Below are 21,306 nucleotides of genomic sequence, written 5' to 3'. Positions count from 1 at the left end.
AAATTGCTCATATAAAATGTATTATTCCACTAATATATAATCAAGTAGCACAGTCTCCTCGCGAATCCATTTTCATAAATAAATATGCCCAAACTTCTCTTAGTGAAGAGTTTTCGCTACATGGAACTTTATTGTAGTCTCAAAGAAGTACTAGCAGATATATCTGAAGTATCATACACACATGCTTCTGTAATGTGAACACATGAGACTTTGCAGTTTAAACACTCGAAAAACACATATAAGAAATTTACTGTGGAACCTAAATAAAAAGGTATCTGCATGCTACCCCACGTCATTGGTACTATAGGAACGGTGTTTTACAGAGCGAACATTGCTGACATCGTACTGCGTGAGGAAGAAGCATTAGTTCAGTGACTGCTGTATAAATATATGGGAACGTAGATATTGTTTCTCTGGACATCAATAACACCATAACTGATCAGGTTTGTACCATATAAATGAATAATTTACATTCAAGTGACTGCTGGAAGGTCATTTCCATTTAGGCCGCTAAATTTTTATTTTAAGTGTTAAATAATAAAAAGTTTGAAAAACGAAAGTATAAAGCTTTGCGCCTCTTTAACACAGAAATGAAAAACAGGATACCAGTTTTCTAAACATGCCAAATAATACAACGAAAGTGAGAAAATATCGATATAATCTACACACCTCAAAAATATTGCTATTTTGCCAGTGGTACTTCCATAGAACAATTGTAAACTTAGTCACTAAATCTCCTAGGCTGTAAACCTAAGCATAATGTCTGTTTGGTTTATTGACCTACTGTATAGATTGAAGAACGGTAGATGCAGTGTACAGGGGTGGGGGGGGGAGCTGGTGTATCTCCCAGCATATATCGTAAATATATTGAATTCTCTATATAGTTTAAAACTTGTCAAGGCAAAAATACCTGCCCAACTATTTATTTGTACTTACCACCATGTCAGAAGAAAGAAAACAAAGAAATAAAAAAAGCTTAATGTCCGAGACAATCTGAAGCAAGATTTATGCTTGCGTATAACTTCTGCCGGACGCAGAGAGTGGGAGTTGTGTATTTAGTAGTGTCAAAGGTATGGTAAACGCAAAGCATTGGGGGAGCACTAGTGAGTGTGAAACTATACATAAATTAGGCAACCATGGTCGCAAGAAGGTCCATAATTGTGAACACATTACACATCAGGCATTCGCTATGATTATACTGATTCCTAAGTGCAGCAAAGAAAAGCATGGTTGTATTCTCACTTAATACAATGTTTGCTTGAAAATCATACATAGAAAATTTATTTTAATATGTTTCACTGCTTTTTATTGGAAAATAATACACGTGTTTTATCACATAGCAGCATATAAAATAACTTCGGTTCATTAAACCACCATAACTGACCACAAAAAGGGACACGCTCAATAGCTTGGTCACAAGGTTACTTGCCATTTGTTTTGAAGAATGAAAAAAACTTACCCTTTCTGCAAGTTCTTTGACATTCCGGCATTGTAGGGAATTTATTTCCGAAATAAGAACAGTCGTATGCCTTGAAGCACGAATTCTGGTTGGGATTGTAAATGAACACTTCGTGCACCTGACGAAAACAGGGAATGCTTGCCATTGGGAAATTGCAAGCTTCCGCTGAAAAGTAAAATGAGGAAAATTATCGCCTACTTTCGAACACTCATCTGCCTAACTTGGGTAGTTCTTATAGTGGCACTTCTAAAATCATAATTTTAAAGAGGTAACTATTTTATTTCCTCTAAAAACAGTCATTCTAATTTCCAGGCCGTAGGAAACTTTTTGGAAGAAGGCATCTGCTAGGCTTCTTTCGTGTTACCGTCTTCTTAGTTTAATTAAACAGCGTACCATGGTTCTTCAGCGCAAGCAGATGTACCCGCTCCCACAGTTACGTCCATGAAACGTTGGCGGTGGTATGATCACGATGGCATTGCATCTATCGGTATATATATTTAAATGGGGACGAAGGTAAGACGACATTGCTATGATGACGACATGAAAGCAATGGCACGAGCAATGAATGACGACGACGACATTGTGAGTGTCGGACGAGGAAGCTGGCATGTTGACGATGCACCGACCGCTACGGTGGGGCAGACACAACCACATGTCTTGTAGCCCAAGATATCACAGAACTTCAGCTACCGTAAATCGCATGGGTATAGATGGACAGATGAATATCCATCTAGATGGGTAGACACGGTTAAGTGCCTAAAATAAACAAGTAGTAATCGCATTAAAGCCAATCGTTCTGTCAGAAAGAGTGTGTGCTTAAAGTTATAGGAGCAGAGAGGGCCGCCAATTTGTGCAATTCTTTCAATCGCTTGTTCTATTTTTGTGTGGAAACAAAGATTTCGTTGTGAAATTTCGCAACCTTCCGTGGCTGCGGCTCGGTGCTGTTGTCTTGCCGAGTAGCTCCTACTTACTGAAACACTGAACTACATGCCCGATGGTGGGATAGAACCTTCGTATCCCGGCACGGCAAGTCGATGTTCTAAATGTTAGACCAGAATCTCAGGCATATGCCTATTATTCCAATGCCAGTTAGCGCTGTCCCATTGCGTAGCATGCGTGTGTTGGGGCACGTGAACGCGAGAAATGTTCCTTTAAGTCAAGTACGCAGGGACGAAATGGGCAAATTTGAATAACCGCTTCACGAGAGATTCGCTTCGCATAGATTACAAGGTGTGCGTATAAACTGCTTATTTTTTCTTGTTTCAGCAGATGACTAGGCATTTTAAGTTCCCATCGAGTAATGCAGATTTTTATTATTTGCAGTGCACCTATCTGAGGAGCCAAATTTTCGCCTCCAGTGCGGGTGAATGAAGTTCGGTAATTTGTAGCGCCGAATTGTACCGACATTGCTTTGCTGGTAGATATATCTATATTGATAACTTTTGTAATCACTCGCGCGCGTTCTTTAAGGTCGTTCGCGATAACAAAACAGCAGGCGAAAGTTCTCACCAGATCGACAAACTCCATCGCAGGCTATCTTGTTCCTGAAAGGTGCCCTTCTACTGCAGCTTGGAAGGCAGACTCCTGTTTTTTTATTGAAGAACCACCTTTCACGACATTTGTATGTTGGAATAGTGGCAATAACCTTGCATCGCTTGTCTGGAGTAAAGAAACGGCGACAGTCAAGGTAAACTATAAATAACAATAGAATATTCGCCGAACTGAGCTGATGTATGCCGAGCTTGGTAAAATTACTGGTATTTTTTGAGTACTCTGTTGCTTCAAGGCAAACATTTTAGCAAAGTTCGCTAATGCTGACCGCGTCAAACGCTTTCATGCCTCCATATGTGTCCGGTTTTTATCAGGAAAACAAAAGCGCGAGGTAATAACAGAAAAAATAACCACGGAGATATACTCTGAAAGCGTAATGATAGTATACAGTTATTATTTTGGGCCGCTACATGACGTGTGCAATTGATTTTTGTTTCTCCTACGTTCTGAGGCTTACTTTTAAAGAATACTAAAAATTTTTCACTAAATTATTCATTTAGCTATCACCACCTATACAATGATGGCGAAGCAACAATGGCAATTATTATAGAAGCACAGCTACATAGTACCAAAGAAAGATTATGAAATATTACCAAGCATTATGAAAAGTTTAAGTGATAACATAGAGTGCTAGAAAATATTCAATATAGATATTGAAAACGAAATAATTTGAAGGACTTCAAGAATGAGTTAATAATAAAGCAAATATGTATGCCTAAAGTACTACACATAAATCCATGGAGAGCAAGCGGAACGCGGGAGATGTGAATTCAAAACGATGAGCAAAACGACAATAACGTAAAAGCGGGAGCCAGCAAGTAGACTTGTCTTCTTTTTTCAAGGCTTTCAAATAAGAAATTCGTAAAAAACTATAACTATATATACACAACGACACATATTGTGTATGATTGCAGAAAAACACAGTTCCAAGAATTAAAGAATACATCAGCACAGCACCCAATCGCCGTAATTGGTGAGGGAGTAAAGCACTAACCACACGTTAGAATGGGTAGCAGGAGTTTTTTTAATAAATGTAGAGATGACGAACAAAAAAAATTCTGCGTTCTGTTTCAGTCACTTAGCAAATCGGTCGGTCGCTTGTTAAGGTTTTGAAGGCTTATTGATTTCTCCACATCTGTTTTTCTGCAAGCGCTGCAGTTTATAGAACCGAGCTGCCAGTTTTATCTCGCGTAATTATAGCCACCACTCAAGCGTAACGCAAATAAAACATGATCATTCCCTCCAGCCTTTGGTTCTTCGCCGTAGTAGCGCTCTGTTATCCTTGTTTCGCAAATATGTTTATAATGCCACACATTCCACACTGTATATCCAGATAGCCTCAAACGCGTCTCGCCGATTAAATAACCACTTGCACATGCTTTTAACTTTTTCGCACTCCCTACGGCCATTCGCTTGGACAACAATCTTCCTGATAACATTGCTTCCAAGTCAGATCAAGAAAAATTTCGTCCTCGCCTACACGATCATTTTTCATAATAGCACTTACAAATCAGTTTATCTTGTTTCTTGTGCTTGGCAGTGTGCTTCGAATTTCTTGAGATGTTTTATTTCATGTCATTAATTGTTATGTCGCTCTTATCAATTAGTATTTTATGGTGCATCACGTGTTCATTTGTATGCATTGTATATATTATTGCTTTGTTGCGTCTTTTCCCCGAAATATCCCTTGAAGCCTTGTATTCCTTGATCTGTTTCATTTTCCTCTATTGTACTTATTAATATTACAGCTTTGCGTTAATTTCACTTGTGTTCTTTACATGAAGTGTGCCTTTGTGGCATTTTAATACTTTAGTTTTTAGTTTCTCATGTTTTGATCTGTCTAGTAATGTTGAAGAGCCCAGCATTTGAACGTATCCTTTGTACCAGACTTCAGAATGCTGCTTACTTTTTTGTTATGCCTTTGATTTTGTAACCCCCTTACACATGGCACCCATAGGGCCTGTAAGCGTCCTCATATATATATATATATATATATATATATATCATAAGAAGCCAACAAACACTGACACCAAGGACAATATACGGGAAAATTACTTGTGCTTTTTGTAAATGAAATAAAGAAACTATAAATTAATGGAAATGAAGTGGGTGACAAAACAACTTGCCGCAGGTGGGAACCGAACCCACAACCTTGGCATGTCGTGTGCGATGCTCTACAAATAGAGCTACCGCGGCGCCATTTCCCCATCCACTTTCTTGGGTATTTATGTGTCCTAGTAGAATATATATATATATATATATATATATATATATATATATATATATATATATATATATATATATATATATATATATATATATATACAGAGACAAACATACAATAACTGTACAAATCCTGTCTGTCGGTCTCGACTATGGTGTGTAGAATGCCTTGAGCTACATTACAGCTCAAAAAATCTAGGGGGCGGAGGGTGAAGAGACCTGCATATGAATCTTTGTCAGCTTCTTTTTTTTTCGCACCGTTGCACCTTGATAGCAGATGCTTCGTGCAATCTTTAACTTCTAAGCAACCCGCATGATTTTCTTTGGGGAAACGCCGCGTTGAATCAGCGGTTATGCGCTCACCTGCTAAGCGAAAAGTCGCTAGTTAGATATCCCGCTGCGAGAGCGTCGTTATATGGGAAGCAAATGCGAAGCTTTAGCATCCCGGGCTTTTGATAAGGGTTAAAATTACAAGTTGGCCAAAATATTACGGAGCCTACCGGTTACTACTGCACGCTCATTGTCCAAATGCCTCCTCGTAGGGCTTTATATTACGTTTAGTGTTGAATTTGTATTTTTATTGTTCCGTTTTAATTGTTTCGGTGTACTATTAGTTCCACGGTCATCTTGCAGAGACTTGTAATGATTAGTTGTGTGGGGCGAATTTCTGAAGTACACGTTTCGGCTTCGGCAGGTCGTGTGTTATTGACATCGCTCCCACTTTCCAAGCAAAGGGAATATCCATCTGCGTGTAAAAGGCACCATGAAAATGAAATGACAATACATATATGTTCATATTTTAGCTGATTCTATGATTTCAGTCCACGAGGGATGTTTTACTAGAATATAAATGCATCTGGCCAGCCATGGAATGGTAGGGCTGGTAACAGGCTGGTAACGGGTAACGTGTCTATTAGAATTACAGATTAGGTGCCAAGACACGATGGGAGCAGGGGAGGACGCGGAGAGAATTCGTTCGTGTGTTGAAATTCGGGCATTCCTGGGTATAACGTGCTTGGATTCAGCTGGTGCAAGACCCTGGCTACAGCAGATCACTTGGAAATGCCTTCGTCATACTGTGCACATAAATGGGCTGCTCCTTCGTCTTCTGTTTATATATCTTGAGACCTTTGTGCCATAAACACGTATTTAGAGATAGCACATGCCGTGGATCTCCTCGGGCCCTGTTCCTTCTCGGTGGTGTTCACACCATGCATTGGGTGAGATCGAAAGAAACCCAGGGGGTCAAATTGAGCCAAGGTCCCCCGAATTGTGTGCCCCATAATTATATTGTGGGTGCGGCGTGTGAAACCCCAAAATTCTATTTAGGTTTTCAAATTACACTCTCGCGTGAATGCTTCCGATCGCTCTTCCGCTTCAGTTTGTCGAAAGTTTGCAATCAACTGATCAAGATTAAAACAGTATCGCTAAGTTCAGCAGTTGTAACCAGCAGTACAGTAATATTTTATATCTTATTTCATTTTCCATTATCACTTTTTGTTCCCCATTGCACAGAGCACGAGCGGTTGAACAGGAACTGATTTAGTTTTCAGCGCTTTCGGAAACAACAGGCCAGGTTTGAACCATAATATCTCGACCATAGCCCACCCGTGATTATTCATGAGAGCCAGAAGCAGACTGCCTCGTAACTGCGCTTTTATTTTTTAGGCAGCCACACACAGTATGGCCAGGCATTCGCGCCTTTTCGTCAGCCTCTTTACAGAGATTCTTAGATTTTTTCTGTCAAAACAGACATTGAATGATTCATTCATATATGCCCAGTTATCCATACGGAGCGCGTTAGCAAACACTGCCAGTCGAGACCGCCAAATGGACATGTTTCGCCTTCTTTGTTTCTTTTTTAAATCTTGCGTGCTTTCTTGTGGGCACACGCATAATGACTGCGAAACAAGCAGAAAATGGTGGTAGTTCATTTAGATATTTCATATACTGCTCTACAATGTCTTCATTAGGTGTTTCACCCTGCATCCATTACTTGCGATATGAAGTAATTAATGTTTAATTATGTAATCAGGCATAACAAACATTCAACGTAGCTCTCTACATACAATACCTAACAGCATGCTACATTTTCTTATGATGATTCGAATCTAATTAAGAGTTGGATAAGTTTAGGTGGGACAAATACAAGCCCTCCCACATAAGCTGGCTATCTTTGAGATATTTCGCAAGCAGGATGATATTCAAAACGCACTACGCGCGTGAAGAGTGGCTTGGCAAGCTTTAAGGGTTCACGTTTTGGGGCTACCTTCGAAAATGCAAGTATTTCTTTGGGCGTCCTGTAATTATGCGCAAAAAGAAATACCATTTCTCGCTCACATAGAAATTTTTTGTGTGTGATTTCTTGATATCATTAGAAAAGCTGCGTTGGGGTTTCGCCCCGGAATAATGTTGGTCGATCGATCACCTAGGGCTTAATAAGGTCACTTAGGACCCCCCATCACGGGTACTATTGAATCGCTTGTAGCTCTGAGAGATTATATGCGCTGCAACCTTGAATTGAACGCACGCTTTTTTTATTTGAACGCACGTGGCCTCCACCTTTGTCTGCATATTCAACTTTCTAATATAGAAGCTCTACATGCGAAACAGCCAGAAGCCTTTCGGCAGTCGCGAAACGTACATAACTAAAGCAACGTTTCTTTATTGTTTGTTTGCGACTGGATTCACAATAGGCCAGTAAATAGGCAATAACGCAGTAACCCTTTGAAAATAATAGAATAATCCACTACGGCAACAATATTTATTCACATCAATTTGAACTCGTTAAGAAATACGATAGGGTCTGCTTGAACGATGAAAGATGTATCAATAAAGACCATATTTTATAGCTTAACGTCGGTTCGTATTTTCTGCGTGATAATCTCACAAATTATATGCATTTGATTCAAGCATTTGAAAACGCAATGTAATCCGGATCAATACCACCTAAACATTACAATGTACCGGAAACATTATTCTCTACACGATATGAGAAAAGCAGCTCACCAGTTTTAGGGCGTTTAGGCTTTTCATGTATCTTGACAGCTGTTAAGTTCGCCTGTAGGTTACCTTGCTGTGGAACCGATGTATTGAACATGCAGGGTGGCGTGCAAGCTTGTTGATTAATCCCTGAGGAAAATGTCACTTCTTGTTGTTCTGAAACAGTCGGTAAAAACTATTGAGTGATAAAGTTTATATGGCTGTTCAAAGTGACTGCTCGAGTTCAAAGTCACTTCCTAAAGCCCTGGTTGATGCATACTTCAAGTAACCATTGGGCGCAAGAAATAAACAAAGCAAGAAGAAAGTGGGGGTGGACTAGGGACAAGCGCTACTCCCTTCTGGTTATTCCGCAACTTAGCCAAGAAACATATCCATAATATGTGTATGTGCAGATGCATCCATGATAAAATTGGCTTTATGATAGGGGCCTCCAGGACCCTGATTTATTTAAGCTGCAAACAAATAGAAGGCTGACTAACGCAGTCATTCATTCTCTCCTTTATGGGAAATACTTCCAGTAACAAGCAGGCTTGCTCATTGCAGCTTTTGCGAAAAACCTTTGCTTACCAAAACAATGCATCTAAACGACGATACTTCAAACAGTGGAATAATTCAGACATACATTAAACATCGACCTCGGCACAGATGCTAAGGTGGTGCTGTTAGCACAGATAATGGCGCCCGACGCGCCATCTGTGCCTCGGAACGAAGACGGCTTCAATTGTCTCAGTCAGCCACTATGGAGATTCTTATCTAAGTTGTCAGCTGATGGTTTTTTTGTATAATAGAAATGGACTATGAAATGTATGAATGCTTGTACTTCTCCACAACAGGAGTGGAGCAGATGCGATCACGTTGGCAGAAGCACACACGAAAGTGTCTCCGAGAGTCCGCCAGCCAGTTAGAGGAGCTGCTATCCGAGGACTCAATGTGAGATTTGCGATCCCGCACATTCAAGTCACTACAAAGGGACCGCAAGAGGGAGAGTTCTTTGCTCTGTTTGTTATGCTTTTAACTATTTCACATTCCTGTGGGCATGTTCCTTAGGAGTTTTCGTGAACTGCCAAAGAATTCCACGTGAACGGAGCTCTCGCGTCTTTTACGCCAAGCAAAACTCTATTGGCCGGTAGTATTTTGTCAGCATATATATGTCTAAACGACAAATCAAAACTACCACCCGCATGCAGGAAAACACATTCTTGTGATAGCTGTTCTGTAACCAACATATATCATGCTTTACAACAAATTTTAGAAAAGAATCAATTTCACTATTCCAGGCATTGAGCAGAAATAAAAAAACGAAGGTACCAGATCATACTACACTATCTGCTACAGATTATAAGTTTCATTAGAAGACACAGTGATAGGGCTGATGAGTTGTTGAGAAAAATTCATGTTTTTTAATGCCAGGAAAAGTTCACAAACGGCTAGTTCAAGTTGATTGACTAAATGCGAGGATTGAACTCACCAGTTGCTATTTGCTGCATTGTTACTTGCACAATCGGTGGATTTTTCGGTGGCAGCAGAGGTAGCTGATTGGGCAGAGTTGCATTGACAATGTTTGTCTGCGAAGAGACTTGGCTGCTGCTCGTCGCCGGAATCGTTGAGCCTTGGACTACTGCAGTATTGAAAAAGACTTGATCGTTACAGACAAGCATGAAAATTCGTTCTTACTTTGAAGGCATATTCTGAATGGACCGCTAGAACCTTGTTTCTTATTTTGCGCAAATAATAATGAACACGTAGTGCGTCTACCGAATAAAGTCTCATGAAGTTGTCCCCAACTTGAAATTTCAGAGCACTCGAAAAATGCACAAATTCATACTGAAGCCTCTATATTTTATGTATACTTCTCAAACACGCACTCCTGAAAGACAAAGCCGCAGAACTTGAGCAAATTTCTATTCTTTCTCTTTTGAAGTTATTAGCTATTATAATCCACTCGAAAGAGAAACTAAATGCAGACAGACTTGTGAAAACATTTTATCGTGTGTGACAAGAAAATTTAAAATCTTTAGTCAGCATTAGGGCCATGTGTAACAGTTGATTCAGTTCACGAGTAGCAGCCGCTAACAGTTCTTTAAGTCAATAATAAAGCGTTCCATTCAGCCACGTGACATGTTGTGTGTCGGGAGGCCCTGTTTTATTCACCACATAAATGGGTGATCTGCTTTCCAGGTGTCAGGCACATATTCTTCCTGAAAACGCTTGATAATGCACTACTTCGACTGCTCGAAAGTGAGTTGTCGTTCAGAAGACACATCTTTTGGTGACTCTGTCGTACACAAATTTACTGGCCAATTGCATTCATTTACATGAACTAAAATCCACTGACAGGGTGTAGAGGGCACACAGAAAGCAAACAACGTCTGACTTTCGCAACAAATATCCAAATAAAAGTGCCTAACATCACAATATTGATATGTTCTGCTCAAAAAGAAATAAAATCACTGGCCAACACTGGTATCCATTGTCTACATTTAGAATATTTATTGTTTTAGTAAGAACCTACATGTATTATTTGGGCATCCAATTCTGAGAACCCAGTCTTACCATAACTGGCCTGTTTTCGTCTGCTAAAAAAAGCGCCTATCCTTGTTATCGTCAAATACCCTTTCTTTTGTTAGTCCATTTAAGGCAGAATAATTAGACCCGAATTTGCTACTGCCATATGCACTATTTAGTAGGTTCTTATGGGTCTGGTTCACTTTGAAAATACCTGATCGATTAGGACTGTGCGACAGACTGGGTGACGCAATTTCAAGAGAAGTCCGCATCATGAACATTGTTGTCTCGGTGTTTTAACGCAGTAGCTGGAGTTCAAAGGCTTGTGCGCGTCTTACTGGAGATCGGGTTATTAATCAAGATTGCGCTAGTGTTGCTTGCGTTTTCAATTGTGCATAATTGTGGGTTTCTTGAGAGTGACAAAGTCAAAATCTAAATCTTTTAGCTAATCATTCTTCCATTTAGAGGCTGCTAGGAGACTTTCTATTTAGTCTTTGTCTTCAAGGTTCAACATATAATAAATATCATCGGATCTGGTGACGCTATATTCTAAAAGCATGCATGTCGACGTCCCGGAGAAAGCAAGTGAGAAGTTGCATGGTGGCCCCAATACATAATTGAAAGTACCTTGATTACGTAAATATAGACAGAAAATACTTTTCATTCAACCTAGGTGAGGAGAAAAGTTAAAAAAATTTATATTTTGATAATCATTTTACATAAAACAACTATACACACTAAGTTAAGGTAAATTCCCAACTACGCGGCATATGGAAGCGCACCCAGTTATCTTTCTATTTTTTATGTTCCCCAAATGTTTTCTTGCTATGGCCTGAGGCATATGAATGTTAAACTTTTACGCTATTTCCTTCTTGTAAAATTGTGTTGTTAATGTAGTAACAAGCTTTACCAAATAAAATCAAGCTTGCGCTGTAGCTTGTGTAATGCTGCAATAACTACATTACCAACGTTATAGAAAAACAATAGCTCGAACAGGCTGATAGCTGTAGTAACGTGGACAAAAGGCAACAAAGCTAACACACCGTTTGTTGTTTGGGTCACTCCACTTCCTGTGCCAAGGCTCGACTGCGACTGCAACGTGGTAGCTTGACCTACGCCTGCTGATTGACTGAAATTGGCTGCAGAGCCGGCAACGTGGGTGCCCGTTGCTGTGGTGCCTTCCGATTGTTGCTCTCCTGCAGTTGTAGAGAGAAATGCTTTTAAACAAACTTTATTTGGCTAAAATGCGTCAGAAAAGCAGGCATCGCCCAAGTGGGCGGCAACATTCTTGCCTAGCTATATACCTAGCGAAAAAGTAATTATTAGAGCCGTTCACTAGTATTCTATTCTATGTATATTACATAAAGTCAAAGTGATCATTGCCCGTTGCGCGCCCAGAAAACTTGTTCTTTAGCGCACCCTAGAATTTTAGAGAGGATGTCTAAAAATATGAGCCTGGCTATTCATGCATACACGTGTGCGCCTTCCAAAGGTAGACACCAGTTCTGCTGCAGTAAGCTTTGTTCACAAGGAGCTGCAGCAAAAACCATATTTCGTAGCCACTATGCATTTCGTAATACATGTAGGTTCATAGCCAGCAAAGCCACAACTTAAAATTGGGGTAGCGATTGAATTGCGGTGCATTCAGCAGGGGGAGTTTGGGGAAAGATGAAACGCAGAAGGGAGAGTTCTAATTTATTGACACAGAATGCCGCACAAGTATACACACAAATTTTATTGGGTAAGAAAGAACAAATTCAAACAATACATCCTTACAGGCCTAACTCAGGCGCAGGAAATATATATTTTGTCTAGCAATGACACGGAAGCAGAGAAAACAAGAACATCTGAGAAATTTAGGAAAATGTTTGCAGAAGCTTGTGGTGGAGTCACTACTTTCTTTGGCAGTGCAAAATGCCATGCAAGGTTCTTTAGAGTTATAGTTTGCGATCAGCGCTCTCGTCAGACGGCACCAACGCCATCTCGATACCGACACTACAGTTTTTCTGTAAGAGACTACTCTAGCGCATGTGTTGTACGTTTATAAAGGGAGAACAAAGCCAGCCTGTTGTTTTCCCGTTCATCCTTGTAAAGCGATGAAGTTTTCTTTCTTCTACGCCTGCGCATGTCCCAAAATATTTCCGCGCACGCTACTCACACATGCGGCAAACTGGTACTATCTTTTACAGGTCCATATTCTGCGTACAGTGCTGGTACAGGAGTCTGTTATTAACTAGAAACTTCTGACTTGCCCTATGCTGTTAAATCGCCCCGTAAATGATAGTGTTCTAAAAGAACACTTCAATTATAAAACGCTTTAGTGGTACAAAGCACTCATGTTGTATAAGAAACATAGAAACCTCCTAATCTATCCTTTCAACACTTTCTTCAGATATTGACACCTCATACACCTACCCTCCCTATGAATCATACCAATGAAAAATTTTTTACGTTGTCTCTAGCACGTGGCCCTCAACCTATATAAGGTTTTATGGACATTACCAACAAGACCACACAAAGTTTATTTACCTATTCCTGTTTGTTGTGCCACGAGCCCTGATCCAGCAGCTGTTGTAGACTGTAATGTAACTTGCGGAACCAAATTGTCTGTTCGGCCTGGAAGTAGGCGGCTACCGGTACCTGAAATCACCGATTATATCAGTGCGTCAACTGATGCGATAAACATGTCGTATACTTAGGCAATAAAACGTCATCTCCATGGTCATGACTGGGTGAAAGGGCAACAAAATACAACAGACAGCAAAATATGCAGCTATGCTCCACGAATAGATTTGGTTAGGCCTGTAACGGATATATTCCTACAATGGCATTGCTGTGGCAATTTTAGAAATATAAATATCTGGGTACCATATTGACCATGTTTTCGTTAGTAAAAGATCACTACATATCAGGGGCGGCGTGTACAAAGTTTTCTCCAGTAAGCGCTATTTGCTACTTGTGATCGGCCTTCATTACTGATATGTCCAGCACCATGGTTGGCTGAAATATTTTCTTAGGAAGAATTGTATCATAAGAGTTCGTTCCGAATACGGGCCAGCATTTCCGATTCGTATTGCTTTAGAAGAAATGCACAGCGCTGGCCACAGCTCTAACATAAATTATCCGATTCGAGGTACAGGTTCGCTGGCGCGCTCAATAATATTTCATACAGCCATCGCAAGCCACCCCACGACCAAAAAGAAGCTTTTCTGCCATTATTTCCATTGGAGCATTCAGCCCGGTAAAGGTGAACATATACCGCACAAGGGGTCTGTTGAATTCCTGCCTTTGACTCAGAAATCAGCACTCACCGATCCACCACAAAGTGTTCGGAAATTCACGCGTCAACGCTATGGCAACAGGCATTTCGGCGGAACGCCTGCGACCTGCAAATTGCTCGTCACCTACCCAAGCACGTAGCCTTTGCTGACAATTAGTTTTCAGATGACGAAATTATTAATAAACAGTGTGGCACTGAAAGACGGGACATCTTACCAGTCGAATAATATACTAATTTACAAACCATTTGTTTTACGCTACTTCATGCTCTAAATATCTGACCACGTAGCCAGGTATTGGTCAATTATTTTTACACATTCAAAAATTCCAACTTCATCTCGCTGTCGAATAAAATTTATATTTAGAGTACATCTAGATGAACTATTGTCTCTAATAGTACGCTGAGAGCTCCAGTAACCAGCATAATTGACAAATATTTTAGTTGTGGTGTAATTAAGAGCAGCCTATTTATGGAGTGTTGAAGCCTGAAGAACACAGATACTTTCTGCTGTTTCAAATGTACAAGATTCAGCAGCTGCATTACTACCAGAGAGACTGCGTCAATAGGAAGCTTTGTCCCTGTGGTGTGAAAATTTTGGAAACAGACGGTGTGTAAAATCCTTTGTAATCTGGCTGGCTACAGTTCAGGCTGTAAAACAGCGCATGTAGCGGGTGTATTTCCCCACTGAAATATGCCACTAATTTTAGAGCTGGACTTTCGTAGTACTCGTGCGGACGTTGTAATTATTGTCATTTAAGCTGTCAGTATAAATCAATTTCGGTACAGCTCATCGAACAGGTGCATTTCGCAGAACCCCAGTATTTGTTTGTGGCCTTTAGCAAGGAGCTTGCATTATTGTTTTTTTACAGCCTTGCAATCCTTGTCACTCTCGGTAAAAATAGTACACTGAAAATAACAATCCCGCTTCCAATCCCGCGTCCGCATATCTCGCGATCGATGTGCGGCGCTTGCCAGTCCTCTGCCGGTGTTCCTCATCGAAGTGTTCATCGGTGTTCCCGGGATGCTGTTCTTGCTGCGAAGCAGACGTTGTGTCACGTGCTGCATCACGCCACGTCACTTCCGCGTATTAATAAAGCACCACGCGAGTGTAGCTCGAATGCAATGCTAAATAGTGTTCTTGCCTATAGTGCTTCGCCTTCCGGCAAAACCATAACTACTATAAAACAATTACTACTATACCTACGGGTGTCTGTAGGTGGTTTCTTTCGGTCAACATGAAGAGGGCCAGCTTACGTTGCTGAGAGTCTCTAAGAAGAGCCTAATACGTAAAACTTACGGTATGACTATGCGGTAGTCAATTTCACGTTTAAGAAATGCCCACTTTAATTTTCTAGAACAAATTAAACCTCTGATTGGACGTACGTGAGAGTAGGTGACAAATTTTGATTCTTAGTGCCAGATATGGGTGCAACAGCATGCTATAAGTGTGCGTATAGTGCTCTGCAGTATAATCATTGGTAATTGGGGTAGCAATATTACCTGCGGGGCCATGTACCCTCTTATCGTCAAAACCGTGACACATGGTGTAGAGGTGGATTTTTGTGGAAAAAAAGCGACGCGGCCGGGAAGAGTGAGTCTTGTGCTCAAATTGCTCGGTGAAAAATGCCTCACAATGAACGATGGCAGCACGCTAGTCTTACTGACAAGCAGTGTGGCTTGGAACAATTACGGTAATTCTTGCTAGGCAGTTTCGGCAGCGATTTTTTTCAACACAGGTTTACTTACGCTTTCCGCAGGTGCGCTGACATTCTCCTAGAGTGGGAAACTTGTTTCCGAAGTAGGAACAGTCGTATGCGAAGAAGCATCTTCCCTTGTTGGGATTATAAATGTACACAGGAAACACCTCGCCAAAGCAGATTACGCTTGCCATCGGGTAATCACAAACTTTGCCTGCATTCGCAAAGTGACAATTAGGCATAAACATGGTCCTACAATAACTGAAATTTGGGAGAATTTTTAAAAATCAATATTTCACTGAAACTGCAAAAACAAAAAACACGAAAAATACCAGACAGGACGAGTGCTCGTCCTCTCTGGTCTTCCTTTCTCGTGTACTTGTTTTTATTTAGTGCTTCAAATCGAATAAACAAGGTATTACGAGAAATTAATTAGAAAATATCTGACGTTCTGCTCCAGAACAAAACAAGTTTACGCTATATACAACACCGCAATGTACTAGATTTCTTAATGTTGTTTTCTTCAACTGGATTCCCAGATGACATGAACAAGTTATCGCAGAAATAAGTTGCTAAAACTGCTAGAAGATATGAGAATGCGGCGAATGGCACTCTGTCTCTCGTCGCCTCCTAAGCAAACAAATTGTAAATTGGGCTTTATAATTAAGTTCGATGACAAATTGTTTCTCATTCTACACAATGTATAGAGTAATAGCTTCCGGGACCCTACTTTTTCTTTGTTTACTTTTTCTCACATTCCATGGTTGCTGCACTAACGATGCAAGAATGGTGAAGTGAGCTTGAACCAGCGCTCCTCCCTCTCGTGACAGCCATTTTCTCAATCGGGCTTTCAAACAACTAATTCTGCCATAGGGCTGACTTAACGAATGGGAAACGGTCAAAACGTGTCGGTGTAACACTTAATTAATGGTGAACGTCAACGTTTACGCTATCGCCATTTTGCTACGGCGGGCATTGTAACGCGGCTTGCAATGAATCAGCACTGGTACTTTGGTGGTAACGTTTAGTTGTGTATATTTTTAACCATTTTGAGGCGCGACACCTTCTAGAAGTATTAAGCAAACATGCCCTTTATACACAATACAGCTTTTATGTTCCCGGAATGATGCTCGTTCTTATACGATATAACAATGATAAATTCCAAGAGGCGATCTTCTAAAGTAGCACGTGAGAAGTCTAGTCCAACGGATATGTGTTAGGGATATTTTTATTATACCATAACTCACAGAATACAGCTGTATGTTGAACATTTCAGTTTTATTAGTGATAATTGCATTTCAAATATTGTTTAACCTTGAGCAGAAGTTTCCGTGATCTTAGTTACTGATAAACCTCATAAAAGCAATTTGGAAATGCATAATGGGAGATGCATGCGCACGGAATAAGTAGTAATTGCCTGTTGTAATTTTCTTGCTGACTAATTTAGATATTTGATATCAGTGCTCTAAATTTCTCCGCAGTCTTAAAGCAGTCTCGTCCGTTTACTGGTGCCACTATTGCAATATGAATCGTTCCTTTCGCATTTTCAATGGTGCGTTGGGCTTTGAAGAAGAGATCGAGCCTTCGAAGCGTCACAGTCATGTGGTGGAAGCAGCGGCATGGTAATTCTGTGAGAGCCTGGCATGATATCACTGGTTCCCATAAGTAGAAGAGACGGTTTTGGACCGCTAATACTTTCTACAAAGTGCATGACGAGTTAATATGCAGTCGCAAACTGCCGTAGTGCAACAAACGTGTATATTACTCGCAGAACTCTAAATTTGCTCCTATCAGCTAGCATTCTTTGTGCTACTTTTCTTCAATTCAGCGGCATCAAGCCAACATAAACGCATTCAACGTTACAGCTGATGTCCCTCAAAACATTCCCAGCGATCACAACCATCTCTAAACACAACCAAAGCTCTTCGTTCCCGCAACTCTATTCCAATTTTCGTTTCGAGCGTTCTGTTTAAAGGTTTCACTCCCTACGTCTCTTGTTCGAAAAAATAAATACACTAGCACTGCGGTCTTCCTACACCACGATGTATTTTCTTGCGTCTTAAGTGCTTTTGCCATTTGGCGATTCTTCATTGCATCGTGCCAGAAACACTCATGCTCTTGTATGTATGAAACGACCCCCCCCCAAAACCCCCGTCTCCTTCAGCTTGATGTATATGTTTCGTAAGATACCTCCATGTGTTCAACGCTAGTCCTGCAACTCATGTTGAAGCGCCAGTTCATATTTTGTGCGTTACGTGTAGATGTACAAGTGCGGGAGTGTGAATGCAAATAAGTCAGAACCCAACGTCGGGCTAACTATCATCTCACCTTCTTAGTGCAAAATGTTATATTACAAGTGTTATTCATGTATATGCCGCATTTGAAGAGGATTAGAGTTGCACCACAGAAAATGCTTTTCACGTGTTTTCTTCAGTAGATATATATATATATATATATATATATATATATATATATATATATATATATATATAGAGAGAGAGAGAGAGAGAGATGGAGAGCGAAAGACAGGGAGAGAGAGAGGGGAAAAAAGACAAACATAAAGAATATGAAACGCCAACTAACGATGACACCAACGACACCATGTAGTTCCTAATCGACATAAAGAAATGAATGATGAATAAATGAAAATGATAGTGGGAGGAACAGCTGCTTGCCCCAAGTGGAATGCTAACCCATGTTTTTGCATTATGCGTCTCTTACCTCTTACCAAATAAGCTACCGCGGCAAGGTTTGCCTATCAACGTTTTGGATGGTATAGCAAGTTAACAGTTGTTATCGGATGTAATCCTCTACAACACTTTACTGGAAGCTTTGGATGGAAAAACGCCGCTGTAGCTCTTTTGGTAATCAACGTCTTCGCACGCATCATGCGAGGATGTGGGTTCATAACCCACGTATTGCTTGTTTTTGCGTCCACTTTCGTTTCCATTAATGTTTCGTTTCTGCAAATCATTTAAGAACTACAAGTACTCCCCTCCATACTGCCTTCGGTATCATCTTTTGTTGTCATCTTGACATATATATATATATATATATATATACACTTTTCGTTCTCTTGGAATTTACTGCAACAAAAAGGAAAGTGAAATGTGCGCCTGCAGGACGCAACCCTCTACAACATCTCACGCGAAGCGGTGCTGTAAATAAAACTGTAGTTGGCTGAAATCAATGAGTGATAATGCCGGTGTACGGCATTGAAGCACACAGTGCGGCTAGCTCAGCCGAATTGATAACTTGCTTTATCCGCGCCATCTGACAGCGCACTGGCACATTTTTAAGGCAGTGGTAAAAGTGCCTGAGCGAAATTGTTTAAATATTTTAAAAATGCGCGTTACATGAATAAAAGAAACGCATGGAAAAGAAAAAAAAAGCATTCCACGTTCAAGGAAGCAAATGTTTGTAAGGAAACGAGGCTGTCGATAACGTTGTCTGTTTAGGACTGCTTGAACACGAGACTTTGCCAGTTTGACGGCTCTTCTTGTGTAGCGAGCGACTGGGCATGCTGCAAAATCCATTGACGTTGTCTGAATGTAACAGTACAGCAAACAGTAAAAAAAATAACTGACGAAAGATCTTCACCATTTCGACATACGCCTTCGCACTGTATTTTGTTTGAAAAAGGCGCTGCTGGGTCGCAACTTTGTAGGCATCGTTTGGTTTTCTGATCTAAATACCATCGTTGGTGCGAGCACTTGTTTTTGGAGGTTTGAGGGGTGATCTGGCATCGGTCATCTGAAATGAACAAATGAAATACGTGGCCCAGCTGCCAAATCATTTTCCATAAAAAAATTTTTATCAATATTTTCAGTTGTCATTTCGTTAGACATAGCTCTTGCAGTGTATTTACTGGCTACAATGTGTATTGCTGGTAAATTGAAGCGGCGCATGAATAAATGTGCTTTAATTGTTCGTGACGACCCTAACTGCTAGGTACGTGCTTGATATCATGGAGGTTGCATTGCAACTCTGGCATTCTTTAGTGGTCCGGCGTTTCGATCTATGGGTAAACTATCCAGCCAACTCACTATAGATCACTAATGTTTCCCAGGTATTTTACTAAAATATTTGCATACTATGGTGGCTGACTCTTAAGAGTATAGATATCACTCTGTCGATATAAATTTTGCTAAAGGATCACTCACACCCTTTGCGACTTTCACAACTTAGAATCAGTGAATCTATGCGTGAGTGCGCTAACACTTGAGAAGACAAAGTAGAAATCCGAATTCCCGAGCTCCAGTTATTCTAAATCATTTCTTTTTCACATTTGTGAGAAAATTTCTACAATTAGTAATTTTACGTTTTCATATGCAAGAGAAATCGATAGAATATGAGAAAATTTCTCACCGTATCACGCTTAGGTAGGAAAACTATTGCGCGCAGTGAAAAAAAGACGAAAACGAAGCTGCGTCTCGTATTCGCAGAACGTTCTAAGGTGAAAAGAAGCGTGCATCGCTCAGCAGTCTCCAGGGACGGATTGGTATTAGCACTTTACTAAAGGGGCGTTGTCAGCGAGCTGTGCAATTTTTGCTTTTTTGTTGTTTTTACGACGTGACGTACCGATGAAGCGCAAATACAATACCTAGTACATTATACATCTACTACAGAAAAACACCTTCAAAGTTGTCAAACAGTTGTCCATGATGACTGTGTGCGATTTTGTTGACGCTGCTACTTTAACCAGTGAGCTACTCTTTGAGCTCTCAGAGTTATATTATCAGGCATTTGTGTACTGCTTGGGCAATAATCGCGAGACAAGAATAAACTTCAATATACCTTTCAATAGACCTTTCAATATATTCAAACTAGCTCCCTTAGAAATACAAACCCTACTAGGTTCGCTTCTAATTATAATTTTCTGTTACCATCAGTTCGTACTAACTATGGTAAAAAAACATCTACATTCGCTACCATTACACTTTGGAATCGTTTGCCTGCTTCGCTTAAAATACTACCTACATTTCAACGTTTCAAAGCTTCGCTAAAAGATTTTTTGCTAACCTCTGATAATTTTTCCTAATAAATATCTGTGTTTTCATAGTCAGCTAGCTGATAAGTATCACCCACTCTTTTTTTTTCCTTTTTTTGCAGTGTTCACATTGCGCCACATTTTTTCGTTCTCTTTGTTCGTACTTTTTTTTTTGCTTTTTGCCTTTAACAATTGTACAAATTTTGTCACTCCCGTTGTTATTTCTGTTACACTATATCGATGAGAGCATAGTTTGTTTGGTTTTTTCTTTCTTCTTTCTTCTTTTTTTTCGTTATCATTTGCTTTTCTTGCAACTAATTTATTATTATACTATCCACTGTTATGCTGCCAACTATGTTACAATTCTGTTGTAGTTACTAACCGAGGGTCCCGTTTTCAGTATGATTACTTTGGGACCCTCGTCTGTATATTACATTTATGTACCTATGTTTTTTCATATGAATAAACTTCAACTTCAACTTCAACTTCACCCGCCGTGGTTGCTCAGTGGCTATGGTGTTGGGCTGCTGAGCACGAGGTCGCGGGATCGAATCCCGGCCACAGCGGCCGCATTTCGATGGGGGCGAAATGCGAAAAC

At 40.3% G+C, this 21,306-nt stretch overlaps 1 protein-coding gene across 10 annotated transcripts in view; it reads right to left on the bottom strand.

Annotated features, from left to right (window-relative positions):
* Positions 1-21,306, bottom strand: part of LOC142564865 (uncharacterized) — a 92,735-nt gene that overhangs the window by 48,350 nt on the left and 23,079 nt on the right. For all 10 annotated transcript variants that reach the window (XM_075676048.1, XM_075676051.1, XM_075676049.1 and 7 more), the window contains 8 exons: positions 19,319-19,471; positions 15,768-15,932; positions 13,271-13,381; positions 11,785-11,937; positions 9,705-9,854; positions 8,243-8,392; positions 2,969-3,118; positions 1,460-1,624 (listed from right to left, as the gene is read on the bottom strand). In XM_075676048.1, the coding sequence (XP_075532163.1) occupies positions 1,460-1,624; positions 2,969-3,118; positions 8,243-8,392; positions 9,705-9,854; positions 11,785-11,937; positions 13,271-13,381; positions 15,768-15,932; positions 19,319-19,471 (1,197 nt within the window). The remainder of the gene's footprint in view (positions 1-1,459; positions 1,625-2,968; positions 3,119-8,242; positions 8,393-9,704; positions 9,855-11,784; positions 11,938-13,270; positions 13,382-15,767; positions 15,933-19,318; positions 19,472-21,306) is intronic.

Source organism: Dermacentor variabilis, chromosome 11 (assembly GCF_050947875.1).
Source record: "Dermacentor variabilis isolate Ectoservices chromosome 11, ASM5094787v1, whole genome shotgun sequence".
NCBI classification, from domain to species: Eukaryota; Metazoa; Arthropoda; class Arachnida; order Ixodida; family Ixodidae; genus Dermacentor; species Dermacentor variabilis.
Note: the sequence above shows the minus strand (reverse complement) of the source record. Positions and strands in the feature narration are given on the sequence as shown.